The sequence below is a fragment of the Hemiscyllium ocellatum genome, chromosome 1, assembly GCF_020745735.1.
Source record: "Hemiscyllium ocellatum isolate sHemOce1 chromosome 1, sHemOce1.pat.X.cur, whole genome shotgun sequence".
Taxonomy (NCBI): Eukaryota; Metazoa; Chordata; class Chondrichthyes; order Orectolobiformes; family Hemiscylliidae; genus Hemiscyllium; species Hemiscyllium ocellatum.
The window spans coordinates 148,053,025-148,074,097 of NC_083401.1; the positions used below are offsets into that span (position 1 = coordinate 148,053,025).

Consider the following 21,073-nt stretch of genomic DNA (forward strand, 5'->3'; position numbering starts at 1 on the left):
ATTAAATTAATAGCTATGGCTTATATTTTATGTTTAATCAAGAGACATATCTCAAATAACATATAACCAAGAAAGAACCCACTCTGCTCACTACTGCAGGTTCTCTGTAGGCCACTCTTAAAACAACGATTAATTTATCTGATTCTGTGCTGTGAACTTCACCCAACAGTTCCTCCAAGGTCAGTTGTGAATTTTACTGTTTGCTAATTTTCCCATATGCACTCTGATGTCCAGCGATACATGAATTCAAGCAGCAAAGGCAGTAACTGTGCAGGTTCACTGTTCTGTCAGTTTCTCTCTCTGTCTCTCTCTCCTGCACTGACCTCACCATGTGCTTTCTTTCTGTTTCTTCACTGGTGAACACGTTCAGGTCAACAATTTACCCATTAATTTAAAAGCAATACTCAGAGAATGAGGATTGTAAACTTGTTTCATCCTTTTGATATCTTCACAAGAAGCAAAGCAAAATTTAATATTTTGAATGAGAAAGAGGATTAGAAAGTTGATGAGTAGGAGGAAAAGTTGAATTCTGGCTGGAAGGGCAAAAGTCATGGTGTCTTGGCATTGGGGAAGGATAGAGTGAGAATTGGGAGGGAACTGGGCTGTGAGGGAGTTCTCCTGCGACTTTGCTGCAGACTGAGCACATTGCCAGTTACAAACCCTCTGATGAAACCTGGTGGAAGATCCAGGTCTGTAAGCTGCATTATGTGAATGATTGCATGCACTCAGCCTCGAATACAAAGTCTAGTATGAACTTGATATCTTGTCAGTTATCAATGGCAAATCCTAAATCTTTTGAAATCCAAGCCTTCTCTGTTTCAGAAACATTATTCCAGTTTGCTTTCTTTAAAGTTTACACATCAATGACACTGCATTGCACTGCCTTGTAAAACAAGGACAAATAAGTCCAAAAGTAAAAACCACTGAAAGATTGCGAAATTATTCCTCAGTGACAAGAATTGCTTTCAAAGAGTGTGGCACTGGAAAAGCACAGCCGGTCACGCAGCATCCGAGGAGCAGGAGAATCGACGTTTAAGCTTAAGCTCTTCATTGGGAATGAGGGGGTGGCCCAAGGGGGCTGAAAGATGCATGGAAGGGGTGTTGGACTAGGGGAGGGTTGCTGGGAATGTAACATGTAGCTGAAGTTGGTGATGATGGAGCTCGATCGGATTGGATGATGGATTGGATAGGTGGGAAGGAAGATGGGCAGGTAGGTCAGGTCAAGAGGGTGGTGCCAAGTTGAAAGGTAGGATCTGGGATAAGGTAGGGTGAGGGGAACTGAGGAAACTGGTGAAATCCACATTGCTCCCATGTGTTTGGAGGATTCCAAGGTGGAAGATGAGGTGTTCTTCCTCCAGGTGTCAGGTGGTAAGGGTTTGATGATGGAGGCAGCCCTGGGCCTACATGTCCTTGGTTGAGTGGGAGGGGGTGTTAAAATGTTTGGCTATGGGGCTGTGGATTGTTTTGTGCATGTCCCGGGGGTGTAGAAATGCTGACAGTAAATTATCTTTGCTCCCACATTTTGTGTATGTCTTCCCCGTGACTGGGTGGTAGGCATCTTTTTTTTTTAGATTACTTACAATGTGGAAACAGGCCCTTCGGCCCAACAAGTCCACACCGACCCGCCGAAGCGCAACCCACCCATACCCCTACATTTACCCCTTACCTAACACTACGGGCAATTTAGCATGGCCAATTCACCTGACCTGCACATCTTTGGATTGTGGGAGGAAACCGGAGCACCCGGAGGAAACCCACACAGACACGAGGAGAACGTGCAAACTCCACACAGACAGTCGCCTGAGGCGGGAATTGAACTCAGGTCCCTGGTGCTGTGAGGCAGCAGTGCTAACCACTGTGCCACCGTGCCACCCTGCATCTCTTCCATTGTACTCACATTTGAAATACTTAGGGGAGGTGTTGACATAGTGGTAATCTAACTGGACAGTAAGTCAGAAAGCCAGTTTAATATTCTGCAGACATGAGTTTGAATCCTATCATAGCAAATGGTGAGAAGTGAATTGAGTAAAAATTTTGAACTAAAATGCTTGTCTAAAATTTGAAGCAGCCAAGGGATAAAAGGCAGGGGGATAAATAAAGACATTAATTGTTGCTAGAGGAAAATGTATTAGGGAAACTCATGGGGCTAAAGACTGATAAGTGGCCTGGACCAGATGGGATACATGCTAGGATATTAAAGGAAATAGTTACAGAAATAGAGGATGCACTGTTAGTGATCATATAAGAATCCCCACATTCTGAAAAAAGTCACAGAGGATTGGAAATCTGACAAGGTTACACTAATTCAAAAAGGAGGAACACAAAATACAACTAACCATAGGATAGTTTGTTTAGCATTTGTCAGTGGAAAAATGTTAAAATCTATTACAAAAGATGCAATCGCAGAGCATTCAGAAATAGATATCTAAACAAGCGGAGTCATCATTGATGCATGAAGGGAAACCATACCTGCCAAATTATTTGATAAAGGATAGCATTACAGCTATACTGAGGGAGGATATTTCCAGAAGTACATCCAGGGAAGTTATTTAGGTTGAGCTGAAAAATAAGGAAGGGATGATCCCCTTATTGGATTGTATTAAAGACCCCCTCCATTGCTTTGTGGATGGTATGCCTCAGTTCAGCTGGCTGCTGGCTGACTCTGACATTCTGCCATTGGAGTGCACAAAATGCACAGGTCAGCACCTTCATGAAAAGTAAAGTATTATCTAGACAAGACTGCTTGGACAAGAGAGTCCACTGATCTGAGAGTTTATGGCAAGTTATCAGTGCATCATGCGAAAGATTGATTGCCTCACTCTTCTGTACAGGCCATCACAGAATGGGTCTTGTTGTGGCAAGCTAATTGAAAAACACACCTCCAAAAGGTACATGCTTCCATTGGTCTAGTGCGCAATGTCGGTATTTTCATAACTGGAGTACGATTGGGTGGGTTTAATGGAAGTTTCTCAATTCCATGTTTCTGTATGGAGACTAGTATGGAGCTAGGTGCTTTATGCAGGTGCACATGAGAGTACAGACCCTTCAGGGAACAAAAAAACAAGTTATACCATCTCTATGGTTCGTATGAGGTTGTTTTGCTTCAGAAGCTAATAGCTGAGTAACATTGATGCTAAATGAAAAGTGTGGCAGAGATTGTACTTTCAACAGACTCTCTCCAGAATGATTCCACCTCGAGTACTGGGGTAGCTTGATTTGATTTGAATCATTATTATCGCATTTACCTAGGTACAGTGAAAAGTTTTGTTCTGCATGCAAACCAGGCAGATCATACCATACAGGCTAATAGAACGGAACAAAGAATACAGTGTTACAGCTGCAGCTGTGCTGTTAGACCCACCTGCAAGTCAGTTAAGACCTCGGGGACTAGAAAATAGCATTGCCCTGCACACAAGAGATTGAGGTGGGAGCACAACTTGGAATTAAACCCTGACACCTGATTCCTGTGTTGTGCAGGAACACCAGTGTTTAAGGTTGTTTGGCTCAGTATCACATCTGAAAATGTCTTTCCCAATGAGGAATTCTTCCAATAGAAATTGCACACATAGATAGAGATAAAAATGTTTAGAGGAATGTCAAACCGTATTCCAGTATTCTGGGATAAGCTGGAGAATGGAATCCTGCCCATGCCAAAATGTTTGGAACTGATATTCCTGATTTTCCAAGTAGTTGCACAGAGCTATTCATCTATTTCATGTGCAAATTGAGCTGGACCGTATGAGTGGTTTGGAATATCTGGAATTACACACGAGTGTTGATCAAAAAATGAATATCCAGCCATTGCCTAATCTGCTTCCTAATTTTGCATGTACTGAATACATTTCTTGTGCCCACTACCAGCATTTATTCTAGCCTGTGATTTCTTTAAGCTAAAAATGTGCTGTTCGGTATGATGCCCTGAAGATGTCCGTATTCATCTGGGAACAAGATGGGGGAGCAATTTCTATTTATAATATTAAGTAACAAGCTGCAATAACAGTATGTTTGTCTCACGGAGCTTCTGCAGTCATATGATCCATAACTGTCATTCTTAAACTATCTGGAGGAATATCCAATAACAGCTTTTCACTTCTCAGCTGCAGCAAAGCCCCTGCTGTCATTTGGTGGGCATTGGAATAGGGGGTCAGATGTCTGGATGGATTGTAGACTCATTAATGGATCTGTACACGTATGGAGCTGACTGACTGAATTGAAGTCAACTGCTGCAATGCCTGAAGAAACTGGTAGATTACTGTTCTGTGAAAATGCTTTCTACATTGATACTGCAGTGTTTTTGTGAGAAAGAAAGAGCTTGGTTTACTGAATAACCTGATATGTGTATCTGTGTCTAATTTGCATTTGTTTTATCCTATTTGTTTGATTAATACAACAAAAGCTGTTATAATGATTTGTAATTCTGGTAATTAACATTTTGGAAAAGGGCTAAACATATCTGATTCTTGTGTTATATGTTAGATGAATCATTGATTAAAATTTGCTGTGAGAATGTAACACCTGATTCAGATGTAACGTTACAAATCACAAATTATGATCTTGAAAGATAATCTGCTTCGACCCTCGATAAGATATGGTCATGTTCTGTGAGACAGTTTTAAACTTTGGTCAAGGCAATACCCACCCTGTGGATGCTGGAAATCTGAAACTGTGTTGGGGAACTCCACAGTCTGGTAGCATCTGTGAAGAGTGAAAGACTTAATATTTTGCACCTCATATAATTATTCTTCAGATTTATGAAGAACAGTCATACCAGGCTCAACATATTTCTCTCCCCACATATGCTGCCATACTTGTGGAGTTTCTCCAGCATTTTACATTGGTTTTGTATTTAAGGGTTTTCCTGGAATTAGGTATCATGTGGGTGGGAGAGCTGGGAGCTGAAGAGCAAATGGCTAGAAAAATAGAGTGGTTGGTGAGCGTGACTGAGTATTCATTGGATACACATTGATATCAGGAGCATCATGCCAGTGGGAAGAGTTGGTGCCAGCTACCAACCCCAGTACAAATTGATGTCAGTGCACTGACCTCTTCTCCCAGTGCAAAGGTAAGTGTTGCAGCTTGTTATAACACCAACACTTTATGTAGAATATTGCTTGACGGATTTAGGTTTTTAAGGATTATTGAAAATGGATTTATTTCAAATTTGTGGACTTGTTTGGAATGGCTTCTTTGAGAGGTCTTTGAAAGTTCATTGTGAGCACTGGAAGTTTTTTTAACACTGCTTTTTATAAATTGCATGACTCATGATAACTGGTTTTCTGTAAATTCCTGCCTGAGCTGTTTTTGAACAGAGACTGGCTTGGAGAAGTTCTTGCTTTTTTTTCTATCTGGCTAAGTTGGAAGAAAGCTTGCTAAGCACACGCTGGGTTGGAGGAAAGTCTGCTGACATGTTGTCCAGCTAATGTCTGCCATTTCTGAAATTAAAATGCTCTTGTTGAGTTAAGAGTGAAATCCATTCTTTCATTTGAAAGAGTAATAACATGAACATCTTTTAGTTGTATTCCTTGAGCAAACTGGGTCTGCACGATTTCAGTAATAACTGTGTGATAAGTGATGACCACATGTAGCAGATCATCAGAGCAACAGATTCTGGAACATTGTATTTTATCCTTTTGCCTTCAAGAATAACCCATAGACTATAGTTTTTGTTTCCAGAAAGCCGACCTCTACAGAGAGATTTATGTTTTCATAATTGTCCCAAAGTGTCTCTATATTTTCTCGTGTATTTTGGGGATATTTACAGAGATAAGCATTTATAATTTTATTTCTGAGTCTGTTAACCAGCTTTGTGAAACCTTGTTTCAATAAGAGACTTAATTAGTCATCCTGGTGACTGGCAGAAGTAAATTATTCTAATGTTATGACCTGTGAGTGGTGAGAATAGAGCAATAGCGCAATCCTCCAGCCTCAGTCGTATCAGAATGCAGATGTTTTATTTTGTTTTTATTGAGCAAGCAATTCCTTTATTTCTTCTGAAATGTACTTGTACTGGAAATAGTTCGGAAAAGGTTTGCTAGATGATCCTAGGATAAAAGGATTTTGAGGAAAGAGTAGCCAGCTGGGCTTGCATTCACTGAAGTTTACAAGAATGAGATTGCTTAGTGAAGCATGTAAGATTCAGAAGAAGTTTGAATTGGACAGGATTTTCCCCTTGCAGGGAATCCAGAATTAGAAGTCTTAGTTCAAAAGTAAACATGATTTGGAGATGCCGGTGTTGGACTGAGGTGTACAAAGTTTAAAAATCACACAACACCAGGTTATAGTCCAACAGGTTTAATTGGATGCACCACCTTTCGGAGGGCTGCTCCGTCAACACAACCACCTGATGAAGGAGCGGCGCTCTGAAAGCTAGTGCTTCCAATTAAACCTTTTGGACTATAACTTGGTGTTGTGATTTTTAACTTCAAAAGTAAAGGGTGTGTCCATTTTGACAGAGATGAGGAATTTCTTTTCTGAGGGTCATTACTCTTTGAGATTTGGTCTCTTTGAACAGTGGAGACTGCATCATTGACTGTATTGAAGGCCAAGTTTGATTGTCAGACAAAAAATGGAGTTGAGGCTACAATCAACTCAGTCATGAACTGATTAAATAGAGGATCAGGCTCAAGGGTCTGATTGACCTACTTCCACTCCTGCTTTATATTTTCTTCTGTTTATAAATGTACTTTTGAAAACTTTGTAAATTGCTGTTTATGTTTTATTTGTTTCAATGTGGTTTAATACTTCCCTAAAACATCAAGTTAGTCATTGTAACATAGACTGAGATGTTGAATGTTTTTTTTAATGCAGTGCACTGATGAACACAATGTCTTGATCGCCTTTCCTTATGGTCATGCATTGACTTCACAGGAAAGAACAAGCCTACAGTATGAGAATTTTTGTCCACAGTCAATAATATTAGTCAATGTTAGTAAATAGTGCTGTGTTTTCTGTTGGAACATTCAAGATTTCAAAGTTTTTAAGGATTGAATTAATGATTATAAAGTTAATGTCTTTCTCAGATAAAAATGCCATCACATATTTTTGGTTGAAAACAGACTTCTTATCGACATTTTGAATGGCCCATAACAGTAGAAAGAGTTTATTTTTTAATGATTTTTACAGCTTGCGGCAGCAGTTAGTCAACACTGCTTTCTCATGCTACTTTAGGTCAGTTTTGCACCTGGTCATATTTCAAATCACTCATTCATCATCAATGGGCACAAAATTAATTCCAGTCTGTTTGAGATAAAGTTCTAATTTATCATCCTAATTATGACAGTACTTAGAGTCTTACTTCATGGATTTCTCTTTGCACCGAGTACAATTATTCTTGATCCTCATCTACTTCAGTCTTTTTGTATTATACTTCTTATTGGGCCAACACCATTGTGGCACATTGAGTTGACAATGAATAGCCATTAAACTTGGTGCTAATGTAAGTGGCAGGCATTAAGGATGAATTGAGATATTAGAACAAAAATCCTTTATTGATAATAGTAATTAATCATTAAGTGTAATTCATGGGAAAACATCTAGAAATTAAAGTTAGGGCAAAATATTGAGCTCGTTTTGGAAATTAATTCTTTACAAGAATACAAGTTTCAAAATAATATTACTTAGGGAACAAATCAATTTCATCTCACGGCTGGGTTCCTAGAGGACACAGACCTCGAGGCCTAGATTTTGCACATTTAGGTAGCATAGAAGTACATACTCGTTCTTCAGTAAATCATGTCTGATGCAAATGGTATATGATCCATGATGTGAGTTTGGTTTCCAGCGATCACCTGAACATGCTGATTCTAATGGATGAAAAGTCAAGTGGAAACCAGGCGTCAAGTACCTTTTCAGATTTCCATCTCACTGCAGTTCAATTTGCAGCTTAAATTTGTCCTAACCTGTCATTTAATAACAAATAGCAATTATTCAGTGAGCAATTTCTTGCCTGGTAGTACTGTTTTAGATAAGATTTTGTGATGCTTAGGATGATTCAAGGTGAAATAGTTCTGAGTGTTCATTCATTGTCTCACACTGGGCACTAAAAACCCCTTTTTACCCTTGACTTTTTATTACTGGCATGTATTTACTGGGATAACTTTCACATTTCTTGTCTGGGCAATAGTCTGAACTCAGTGGGACAAAAATCAGATGCCTTCTACATTGGAAGGGTTACCCATGCCTCCTGGTAACTTGTGATGTAGGTGAAAATTACCTTAAATCTTACCAGTTTATTGTCTTGCTTTCTGAAATGAGTTCTCTATTTGGAGAAGAACCTCATCTCATTGATAGGAGCTACTTCAAATTCTGTCGGAGGTGTGAGGGGAAACTTGTGAATTCTGTGAAATCCTTAGGAAGACTCAGACTTTGCTGAAACTTAATAAACTGCTGCGAGTCACATTTTGAGCTTGTGGAAGATAACCACTTAGACTCATACAATCATACAGCATGGAACAGACCCTTCAGTCCAACTAATCCATGATGACCCAGTTCCCCAAACTAAACTAGTCCCATTTACCTGCGTTTGGTCCATATTCTCCTAAATAAAATTCTTATTCATGTACCTATACAAAAGTCTTTTAAATATTGTAACTGTATATGCATCTACCACTTCCCCTGGCAGTTCATTCCATGTATGAACCATCCTCTGTGTGAAAAAGTTACCCCTCCCCTTTTAATCTGTTTCCTATCACCTTAAAATTATTCCCCTAGTTTTGAACCACCCTCCCCCACCCCCCAAACCCGGGAAAAGACCTTTGTCAATCACTTTATCTATGCTCCCACGTGATTTTATAAACTTTTAAAAAGTCATCCCTCAACGTCCTACACTCCAGTGAAAAAAAGTCCCAACCTATCTACCCTCTCCTTATAATTGAAAACCTCCAATTCCAGCGACATCCTGGTAAATCCTTTCTGAGCCCCAACAAATTTAATAATATCCTTCCTATAGCAGGGCAACCAAAACTGTACACAATACTCCAAAAGTGGCCTCACCAACATCCTGTACAACCTCAACATGACTTCCCAACTCCTAAGCACCTCTATTCCATGCTTATAAGCCCATCCACATAGTTCAGGACTGCATCAGAAGCTATCAGAATGTACAGATTGGAGTTTTTTGTTTATTCTTCAGACGATGTGGATATTGCTGGCTTGACCAGCATTTATTGCCCATATTGAAATACACTGGAGAAAGTAGTGATGAGCTGCCTTCTTGAAGCCATTGAAGACATTTGTATAGGTACACCTGATGGGAAGGGAATTCTGACACAGTAACAGTGAGAATGGTAAAATGCCTAGAAGTCAGGATGTCTTATGGCTCACAGGGGAACTTACAATTAATGGTGTTACCATGCCTTTACTGCCCTTGTGCTTCCAGATGGTAGCAGTTGTGGGTTTGGCAAGTACTGTCAAAGAAATCGGGTGAGTTACTGCAGTGCATCTTATAGATGGTACACCTTGTTGCCACTGTGACTCAGTGGTGGAAGGAGTGAACGTTCAAGGTATTAAGTGCGATACCAGTTAGGGAGTTCAAGTTTCTTGGGTGGTGTTGATGCTGCACTCATCCAGGCAAGTGGAGAATATTCTATGCGAGTCTTGTCTTGTCTTGTGCCTTTTAGATGGTGAATAGGTGATTGAGAGACGGGATTCGTGTTAATTGTTGCAGAAGTCCTAGCATCTGACATGCTCTTGTAGTCACAGTATTTCTATGGCTCATCTGGTTCAATCTTGAGTTAATGGTAGCCTCCAGGATATTGTTAATGGGAGATTCAGTGATAACAATGCTGTTGAATGACAAGGGGTATTGTTTTAATTCTCTCTGTTGGAGGTGGTCATTAACCTGTAGAAATGCTGTCATGAATTCCATCGCTAGCTATTTTCTCATTACTCACTATCTTCTGAGCAGTATAAGGATGAACAAATGACCTGATTCTGGTTGGAGCATTCATAGGCAACTCTGACCTGGTCAGTACAAGTATGATGAATAAAGTCCCTTTTAAATAAGTCCGACATCTGACTCCAAACACTGCTGTGAACATTCTGTGGTACAGCTTGGTGAACATTGCAGCAAGATCACTACTTTGTATCATCCGACACTGGTGCCTCTTTTCCTCCTGGAAGTAGGGCTGAAATTTCAGCCAATACTTGAAAGCAGTGGCTTGGGCTTCAGCTAAGTGTTCTCATCATATATTTATTGTTTTAACCCACCTTTCTGTTGTTTACTCTTGCATCAGCAGTTCTCGTGCTGCTACTTGGGGGAAAAAATAAAGCTACAGTATACAGATGACAACTCCACTCTCGAACACCATTCCAGTTGCTCAGGCATGAAGCAATATTTCAGCACCTGTGCAAATGCAGTGCACTGAACTGTGCTGGCTTCCCAGCTAAAGATCGTCTCACAGGAGCAGTGATAGATGTAAATGACAATAATGAACAAAAAGAAAATTCTTACAATTATTAGTAATATTACATTAAAAATTAAAAATGATGTAAGTTGATTCTAATTCAGTATTATGGTTATGTATAAATTAGAGAGACCTTAAAACATGGCCTCTGAAGCTGTCAGCTTAAGTTAGAGTTCCTAAATAAATTTATTGTGACATGTGCTTCTGAGTGCTGGCTAGAGGATGTACCTATTTGCACAAATGCTGTTATCTTCAGTACTATTGAGAGATTTTTAATAAGAAAATACAAAAAAAATTAAATGTCAATATTATCAAAGATGCTGTTGAAGAAATTTGCATTTTGCTACAAGCAAAATCCCACACTAAGAAGTAGTAAGTCACAGACTTACTAGTATCATCTTAGTGAAAATTAGCTTGATCAACTAACTGTTCCTTGAAGCCCTCTGTAAAGGTGACTCGGTCCTTCACGTTAACTGAGGAATTTGGATTTGGTTCCAGTCTCAACTGGAGTTGACACTAATATGCCTGGTGGAAGCACATTTGCCATATGGGAAAGAAAGATGTGCTAGCTAATCAAGGAAAGAGTTACCACAAATATGGCTGAAGTTTGTCAACTGGCAAAGTAAGTCAAGAAGACTGAAACATTAGGAAGATGGACTGAATGGTTCTGAAAATCTGGAGAACAGTGTCAAAGTGGCTAATTAAGTTTGGCAGTAGAATTACTAAAAGAATAAAAACATTCTCAAACATAAAATAACTTTTGCAAGTAAAATTGTTCAGATAGCAAAAGGAAAATGTCTGGTTGTTTCATACATTTTTGTTGACTGATGAATCTAGTGTTAAGTGCTGCTAACATAGGTTCATTTGAAGGAAGTGAGGGAAGAATGGTGTAATGAAGGAATGAGTAACATGGTAAAACATAGTAGTGACTGGCTTCAAATGGAGTATGTTAAGAGATTTTCTATTTTCCAGTTAACAGATGCAGATGTATGAGTGGAATCTTCATCCAATAACATGCAAAGTACAATATTTTGGTAGACATAAAATACGCATTCATGTATGATTTTATTTCTGTGATAAACTTTATTCTAATAACATGATTGTTAGCAGAAATCCATAATTTTTTTCATGCAGGTTTTTGAGTTCTTAAGAGTGCACTGATGGTTGCCACACAGGTTCCAGCCTGACCGTAAATATCTTGTTAGAAGCAATTTGAGTTTTCTGGGGACCATTATTATGGACTTTAAGTTTGAATTTTAACAATTGATTTTTGCTGCATTCCTTCCTGAAAGCAAGAGTGTATCTGCAATGTGTTCCTCCTCACGGCAAGATTTTGATTGTATGATTTAAAGTCTGTTTTTTAAAAAATTCCTGTGGATGTAAGTAAATGTGATTTATAAGTCATTATAGAGATGTGGCTGCAGGATGACGAGGATTGGAGCATGAATATTGAGTGGTATATGACATTCAAGGAAGCTAGGTAAAGGTGGCATTTGTGTAATTGTTGGAGATGACCTTTGTTCAATAATCAAGATATGGAATATGTTTGCATGAGGATGAGGAATATTAGGGAAAATAAGTCATCAACGGAACTGGTGTACAAGCCCCCAAACAGCAACATAATGTGGGACAAAATATGCAATCAGAAATATTTTGTGCTTGTGATAATACTGCAAAAAATCAAGGTGACTTTAATCTACACATAAACTGGCAGCAGTAACCTGGTTGAGGAGTTCATTGAATGCTTTTGAGATAAAAGCACATTCTGGAACTGACTAGCGAAGAAGTCATATTAGACTTAATATTGTGCAATGTGATAAGTTTAATCAGCGACCTCAGCATAAAGGCACTTCCAGATTTCAGCAACTGCAATATAATTGGACTTTTTTTGTCCAGCTTGAAAGGGAGAACATTAATTCTATTTCTCGCTCCACAGATGCTGCCAGACGTACTAAGTTTCTCCACCACTTCCTGTTATTATTAAAATAAGGATTTTCTGTTTCATTTGTGCAAGCTATCATCAGACCACATCTCAATTGCTATGTGCAGCTTTGATCTCCTTAGGGAAGGATATAAATGCGTTGAAGTTGACTCAGAGGAGGTTTACCAGATTGATTTCTGGAATGAGTAGGTTATCTTTTGAGGGTAGGTTGAATAATCTGGCCCTGTTTCCACAGGGGTATATAGGAGAGAGGGATAACTTGATTGAAGTGTTTTAGATCCTGAATGGTCTGACGAGGTGGATGGGAAAGTAATGGCACTGTTTTAAAATTAGGAGTCACCCTTTCAAGAAACATTTTTCCCAGAGGGTTATTGTGAGTTTAGAACTCTCTGACTCTGACTCAGAATATGGTGGAAAAAGGTTCATTCAATATTTTTTAAAATGGAGGTGGATGGAGTCTTGTTAGGTAGGGGACCTGTAGGTCACTGGGATAGACGATGGAATGTGGAGTTTTAAACACAAACAGATTAACTATGATTTTATTGAATGGGAGAGCAGGCTTGAAAGGTTGAATTGCTTCTTTTTTTTAATGTTCATATGAATGGTCACATGTATTTGTTGGAAAATTATTTCTAAGCTGTTAAACTGAAGTGAGGGTGTAGAGGCAGCTTTAATTATATCAAAGGCAGATTATCTGCACTTGCCATACTAACACAGGTGCATCTATCACAGGCCAATGAAATTAAAAAGAGAAACATGAGAAATTCTTGGTAACTTGTGCAGCATCTGTGGAGAGAGTGAAACCCATTTTAATATTTTAAATAGATTACCTTTCATCTGACAACATCAAAATTGGAGGTGTTGTGGACAGCAAAGAGGGTTACCTCAGATTACAAAGGCATCTTGATCAGATGGGTCAATGGACTGAGGAGTGGCAGATATGTTTAATTTAGATAAATGCTAGGTATTGCATTTTGAGAAAGCAAATCTTAGCAGGACTTATACACTTAATGGTACAGTTCTAGGGAGTGTTGCTGAACAAAGAGACCTTGGAGTACAGGTTCATATCTCTTTGAAAGTGCAGTCATAGGCAGATAGGATAGTGTTTGGTATGCTCTCCTTTATTAGTCAGAGTATTGAGTATAGGAGTTGGGAGGTTATGTTGGTTAGGCCACAGTTGGAATATTGCATACAATTCTGGTCTCCTTCCTATCAGAAGGATGTTGTGAAACTTGAAAGGGTTCAGAAAAGATTTACAAGGACATTGCTTCAGTTGGAGGATTTGAGCTAGAGGGAGAGGTTTAATAGGCTAGGGCTGTTTCCCCTGCAACATCAGAGGCTGAGGAGTGACCTTATGCAAAGTTTGTGAGAAGATTTGTAGCTCGGGTGCCTGTTGTTGTGGTTCTGTCCACCGCGCTGGGAATTTGTGTTGCAGACGTTTTGTCCCTGTCTGGGTGACATTCTCAGTGCTTGGGGGCCTCCTGTGAAGTGCTTCTGCGATCTTTCCTCCGACATTTGTAGTGGTTTGAATCTGCCACTTCCGGTTGTCAGTTCCAGTTGTTCACTGCAGGGTCGGTATATTGGGTCCAGGTCGATGTGCTTATTGATTGAATCTGTGGATGAGTGCAAAATTATGCAAAGTTATGAGGGGCATGGATAGGATAAATTGACAAAGTCTTTTCCCTGGGTTGAGGGAGTCCAGAACTAGAGGGCATAGGTTTCGGGTGAGGGAGGAAAGATATAAAAGAGACCTAATGGGCAACTTTTTCACGCAGAGGGTGGTACATGTATGGAATGAGCTGCCAGAGGAAATGGTGAAGGCTGGTACAATTGCAACATTTAAGAGGCATTTGAATGGGTATATGAATTGGGAAGGGTTTGGAGGGATATGGGCAAGATGCTCGCAAGTGGATCTATGTTAGGTTGGGATATCTGGTCGGCATGAACAAGTAGGACCAAAGGGTCAGTTTCCATGCTGTACATCTCTCTGACTAGATTTAGAGCGTATTTGAAGAATAAATTTTCACCTAGAGGATGGTGGGAATGCACAGCTAGGGAGGGTAGTAAAGGAAGGAAACCTAACAACCTTCAAATCGTACATGATGAGCACTTGAAATGCAGTAGCATTCAAAGCTAAGGACCAAGTGCTGGAAAGTGGGATTATTGTGGATAGCTTGCAAAGAATCCATGTGCTGAAGGGCCTCTTCTATGCTATCTGACACTATGGCTATGATTGGATGACACACACCTTTGACCAATAGAGGGTTGAAATTGGCCTCCCTCAACATTACTGGTGGTACTGAGACCTCTGACTAAGTGGGTGAAGTTATATCAAAATTATGTAATGTTTTGTAACTGATCACGTGATACAGTGGCTATCTTTGCTTGTTTACTGAAAATGATATAAAAAGTGAGGAAAGCCACATGAAATCAGAGGCATTGTGAGAGATGTATCTTGACATGCCTTCAGAGAATGAGAAGAGGAACAGCTTAGGAAGGCAAAAGACACACAGAAACAATTAATGATCCCCTCTCATCACTTAGACAATGGAAAAAACCTCCCCTCTAAAAACAGAGAACAAACGTTCCTCTTTCTACCTTCTGCAAGTCCACTTTAAAAGCTTTATCATTGCCAAATCCCACTATAAACATCCTGGGCATTACTGTTGACCAGAAACTGAACTGTGCCAGCCAAATAAATCCTGTGGCTATTTGAGCAAGTCAGAAGCTGGAGCTCATTTCCTATTATTCCAAGTCCTGTCCACCATCTGCAAAACACAAGTCAAGGCTGTGTTGGAATACGTAACTCGATGAATGCAGCACCAACTACACTCTGGAAGCACAATACCATCCAGGACAAAGCATCCCGCTTGGTTGATACCCTATTCACCCTGTGCATGCACTCTGTTTAACACCGATGTACAGTGGCAGCAGGATATACCATGTCCAAGATACTTTGCAGTAACTTATCAAGCCTTCCTCAACAACACCTTCCAAACACATGACCTTTACCACTTAGAAGGTCAAGGATAGTAGATGCATGATTACACCGCTATCAGCAACTTACTGACCACACCAAATACTATCCTGAATTGGAATCAACGTTCCTTCACTTCCTTGGTCAAAATCCTGGAACCCCCTTTCTACTAGTGTGCCTACATTACCAAGGACTAAGGCAGTTCATAACTGTATTCTCAATGACATTTAGGATGGCTAACAAATTCTGGCCTAGATAGCATCACCCACGTCTCCTGAAAGAATAAGAAAAATGCATACCTTTTTGAAATAAACCAAAGCTGCAAAGACAGTTCTGTAAATCCAAGATTTCTCTTCAGAAAAGTGCAGTACCTTACCTTTGAAATGTGTTGGGCATGTATTAAACAACAGCGATGTCATTCTTGCCTTCCTCTGTGTGATGTTGTATGTGAAAAGGACCACTTATCTGTATACTTTAGTTTATCTTGCAGAAATAATTGCAATGCTTGTGTTATGATTGTTGATACTGCATGCCACTGTCTGTCCTGCAGTAAAGTAGTTTGTTAAACTATATCATTAAATTGGATGTACATGCTTGCGTGCTTTGAAGTTTGTAATAAATATGGAGTCAGCAAGTGGATCCATCACACTCCCATTTAATAGCATTGTACCTATAAGTATCTATTGCCTGATTTGTTTTTCTTTTTGTTTTCAGTGTCACAGCACATGGCCATTCACAATCCCTTGGGAAAGCTGCCAGGTGCTGCGGTCCTTTGCCATAAATGTGGAAAACCATGTAAAGGAGAGGCACTGAGGGTGCAAAACAAATTCTTCCACATCAATTGTTTCACTTGTAAAGGTAATTATCATCTTTGAATCAATGAATTTCATATTCAGTAATCTTTTAACACCAGTTAATTAGATTATTTGAAAGTTTCTTTCTACCTGAACTAAATTAAAAATATTATTTAATTCATGCTGACTTCTTGAAAGGATATTACAAGTAGCTGGCTTTGTTCACACCAGCAAATCTAGCTGTACCACTAAAAGCACTATTGGATCCTGTCTTCCTGTGCTAAAACTACTCTCAATCTGGGATCATTGTGGAATGCAAAAACAACTTGATCTTATCTCTACTGCCTACTTTCCTTTTAAATCTCTCACCACTCCCCCTTCCACCCATCTTTGAATAATATGTGCAAGGAGCTCATGGGCTTCTTTGTCACTTTGATTGAGAGCATCCAATCAGCAATCTCTGTCTCATCCCTCCCTCTTTTTCGGCAATTGTGTGACCAAACACGTCCTGAAGATTACCCTCTCTTTGTCATGAACATTCATTGTTCTTCAGTTTCTCTTGTTTTAACTCTCATGCTCTCCCTGAGCTAACCTTGTCCAAGAGACTTTGCTCCCTTGACTCTGTTCTCACTGATTAGCTAATTACCTACTTTTCCCTTTTGATGCCTATCTTAGTATTATTAATAGTTCTGTCTTCAGGTGACGTTTCTGTTAGTCTGTCTGAGTCTATCTCTCCCTCTCTCTCCCCTGCAACCCACCCCCCCCCCCCAACCCTTGATAATGGAAGTATTTTTTAGACCCAGCAAGTCTGTTTTTAAAAAAAACATGATCCCACTATTATTTACAACTAATCACTCTTTGACCCAACCCAGTTTCCTCTAAGCTCTTGAACCTGCTCTCAGTTTCCAAATACATTTCCTGAAACTGTATTTGAACCTCTCCAAACACATTTTCACTCCTGTTCGAGCACTGAAACAACTCTTAGCAAAACGACACATGACATCCTTTTATATGGTTGACCACACTATCCTCCTTCAATATCTGTCCACTGTTGCCTAGCTAGGTAGGATGTTATTATCTATCTAATGTAGTCAGGATATCACTTGCAATTACATTTCTTCAATTAGCTTCTAATATTCCTCAAGGATCCTTGACCCCTCACCTTTTCTCACCTATAAACTGCCCTTCGTTGGCATCATTCAAAAACATAGTAGAATTCATCTCCGTGTCACCACCACCCCATTTTATTCCTCCACTGTTGCTGAGTTACCAGACAGTTTAACTATGCAGAAATGTATTCCATTTTAATATTCAGAAATCTAAAGCCATGTTTAAGTTGCTTTGACTTCTTTCCTCTTTAGAAAATGTCTGAGAGTAAACCAGACTGTTGACAATTTTAGAACCTTACTTGACTTTGAGATAAGCTACAGGTCACAGATCATCTCAGTCATGACAAATTTCCATATGGTATGACTTTGCCCTTGCTTCAGCTCATCTCCTGCTGAAAACTTCACTGATGCTTCTGTTACTTCTAGACTTGAATAATGTAATGGGGTTTAGATTAGAGTAGTGCTGGAAAAGTACAGCAGGTCAGGCAGCATTCGAGGAGCAGGAAAATCAACATTTCAGGCAAAAGCCCTTCATCAGGAATAGAGCAGGCAGGTCTCCTATATCCTGCCCTCTGTAAACTGGAATTATCCATAAATCTGTTGCTCATGTCCTAACTCTCAGAATTATCTTTCATCCCTATGCTTACTGAGTTACTCTGTGCTGAAACTGTGTTGCTGGAAAAGCGCAGCAGGTCAGGCAGCATCCAAAGAGCAGGAGAATCGACGTTTCGGGCATGAGCCCTTCTTCGATTCTCCATGATTTACTCTGTGCCCAATTAAATAATGACTTAAAATTCTTAAAATTGCTTATCCTCCCTCTTCCTCCCTCTGTAATCTCAACTAGCCCACAATCCAATTTATGATATCTGTATCTCCACCATTGGTGACTACACCTTCAGTCGCTTAGGCCTGAAGCTCTGGAATTTTCTGTGAACTTCCCTGCTTGAACATTTTGATTTTGTCAATTAATGAGCTGCTTTCCAACAAGAGAAACCAGCAAAACTGGGAATGAGAAGTTCTGGTCCGATTCATCTTGTAAACCACAAAATGGAGCTCCAGTATCACCAGTACATCCATTTCCAAATATGACTGTGTTCTTTATTGGTTTTTGCTGCTGGGTTAACACTTTTTGACCATGCTTTCGATAACCGTGGCCAATGGTTAGCTCAATTAATTGTATGGCTAGTTTGCAACTCAAAATGAGCAAACAGTGTGGATTTAATGTGTGGTCACCATGGTGGACTGTTCTTCTCAACCCCTCCCCTCACCTGAGGAAGTGAAGGAGCAAAAAAAGAAATTCTGGAGTAACTCAGCAGGTTTGGCAGCATCCATGAAAAGGGAAATGGTTCATGTTTCAGGTCTAATCTAACTTCCTTAGAACTGACTTATTTGAAGAAGAGTCATATCAGACTGACATGAACTGGTGCTCTCTTCTGAGGTGCTGGCAGACTGGCTGAGTTCCTCCAGAATTTTGTTTTGTTTCAATGTTTTTGGCTTTGTTAAACAAAATAAAGGGATTTGATAGTGAGACAAGAGAAAGCAATCAATGGACAGATTCTCGACAAGAATTTGAAAGAAGGAAGAGAACGATAAAGAAAAGATAATTAGATGGAGCAGGTGGGGAAAGAGTGTTCGAAATATCCCCTTCAAGTGGTGAAGAGAGAGGGATGGGAAACCAGCAGTGCTGAAGAATCAAGGGAATGCAGGGCACAGATTGGGCTGAGTGAGATAGAAATTTCCCGACTGGCCCAAACAGATGCAATATAGAGATCATGATTTTTTTTTGCTGAGTGAGACCACTGGGAAGGGAACAGTTTGCAGAGTTTTAGATTAATTCATGTTTATTAAAAGCAAAGATCTGGTGAGGGTTATTTGAGAAATCAGTTGACTAATTAAAGTTGTTAATTATATTTCTGTTACTTTTGAACAGCTGTGAGGAGGCAGCAAAGAGTTAGCTCGTAAAGTATCTTTTGTCTGATATCATACAGAGGACGTACAGCTGCAAATTGCTTCCAGTTGCACATTGATATCCTGCAAAAAGGACAGCGCCTGTTGTTAACATGTGCCTCATTGTTCTTTTATCAGCACAATGTTTGTTTGAAATGAGAATTAATTGAGGCGTTATAGCTATTTATCTAATCATAAGTACCAGAAAAATAAATTAAAGCACTAATTTTGTCTTGCTCAGTTTTCGGATATATATTTTCCACTTTTCACTAATTCACAAACAGGCTTCCCTGTGAGCTCAAACTGAGGGTGGCATCTTGTGGAGGTGACGTAGGACTCGGCCATTGGCTGCAAGGTCAAGATTGTCACATTGCTTCTTTTTGGGAAGACCCACCATGTCAGATGCAACTCAGACATTTAACAATGGATGGGTAAATGAATAGGAAGGGTTTTGAGGGATATGGGCTAGGTCAGATTGGGCTGTCTGGTTGTCATAGATGAGTTGGACCGAAGAGTCTGTTTCTGTGCTGTAAGACTCTATGACTCTATAACACGTCATAGACCCTGAGGACAGAATACCACCTGTACAAAATTGCAAGTCAATCAGAGGCTAGCTTAGGAGGTGGGGGCTGTTACTGGTACAATATTCCACCTGACACATTGAATTGAGAAGGAATCAAGTCATAGGTGATAGTGGGGAAAGGGTCAGAATGGGGCACAGGAGGGTTACTAAAGTGGCGGACTGATGAGGTAGAAAATGCTAGAAACACCGGGCTGGTCTTATGGCATCTATAGGAAGAAATAACATTCAAGTTTCATCAGAGTTTATCTCAGAAAATTAGTGTAAATAATACACAAATACCAAAATTCGTATAATTTGTATATTCTCAATAAATAAGAGAAAAAGACACACAGCTTCATGGTAACCAAATATTTGTATAAGTATTTAGGCGTCATCTCAACTAACTAGGAAAACCTTAGCAAGGTCCCAAAATAATTTCTCAGGATGGAATATCATGTAATTTCCCAATCAACATTATCTAAATTAATTATACATTATTATGCAGTGTTCACAACAACAACAAATAGCAGTGTCTGAGGAACCTTGTTGGGAGAGGTGATTTTCAGTAGCTCTACTGAACAATTTATTTTTCATCATTTAATCAAACCAGGTTCCCTTTAACTTACTAAAATTTGGATGTTTTTAAAATCAACTGCTAATTCTGAATTTTCTTTTCCCCTTTTATATTCTGACACTGAATCTAATATAATTGTTCTATTTCCTAAGTGTTCCCCTACTTTTTTTCAGAAAAAAGCACATATTTGGTCTACTTCAGTTTACTCCATTACTGGGTTATGATCTGTAACTTGGTCTTCCTCCATGAATTTAATTGAAATATTCTTTTTGATTTAGGATGACACACGTGCATTCAGTTGTGTATTATAGTACATGACTAATCTTTTGTCATAGTTGAAATAAAACCATGATAAAAAATTTTAATAAAAATAAAAACTGTTGGATAAGCTGCCATCTGCAGAGAATAATTCCTCTCAACCTTGAAATGTTAACTCCTTCTTTCCACAGATGCTACCTCACCTGAGTATTTACAGCAGTTTTTTTTTAATTTGTCTATTGGAGCCTTCTGGTCAATATTTTCCAGCTTAGTGGAAGAGGGTTCTGATGTGTGGCCAGGTAACTCCATTGACATTGACCTTGGTGATATGATGCCAGAAAATATTGCTGGACAAGTTAGATCCGGGACTGAAATCTGGCTTGATAGATCATTTTCTTTATTTAATGAGATAATCTTTTATTAAAACACAAGCTTACAGTGATGCAGATCTGAATTTGACCCTAAAGCAGGTTTGTGATGTTAACGAAAATAGGATAAATAGAATAA

The 21,073-nt window shown here is 39.4% G+C and overlaps 1 protein-coding gene across 1 annotated transcript in view; it reads left to right on the forward strand.

Moving 5' to 3' along the window:
* ablim2 (actin binding LIM protein family, member 2) overlaps nt 1–21,073 on the forward strand; it is a 393,205-nt gene that overhangs the window by 80,300 nt on the left and 291,832 nt on the right. Inside the window, exon 2 of the mRNA XM_060832673.1 lies at nt 16,037–16,180. Coding sequence (XP_060688656.1) covers nt 16,037–16,180 — 144 coding nt within the window. The remainder of the gene's footprint in view (nt 1–16,036; nt 16,181–21,073) is intronic.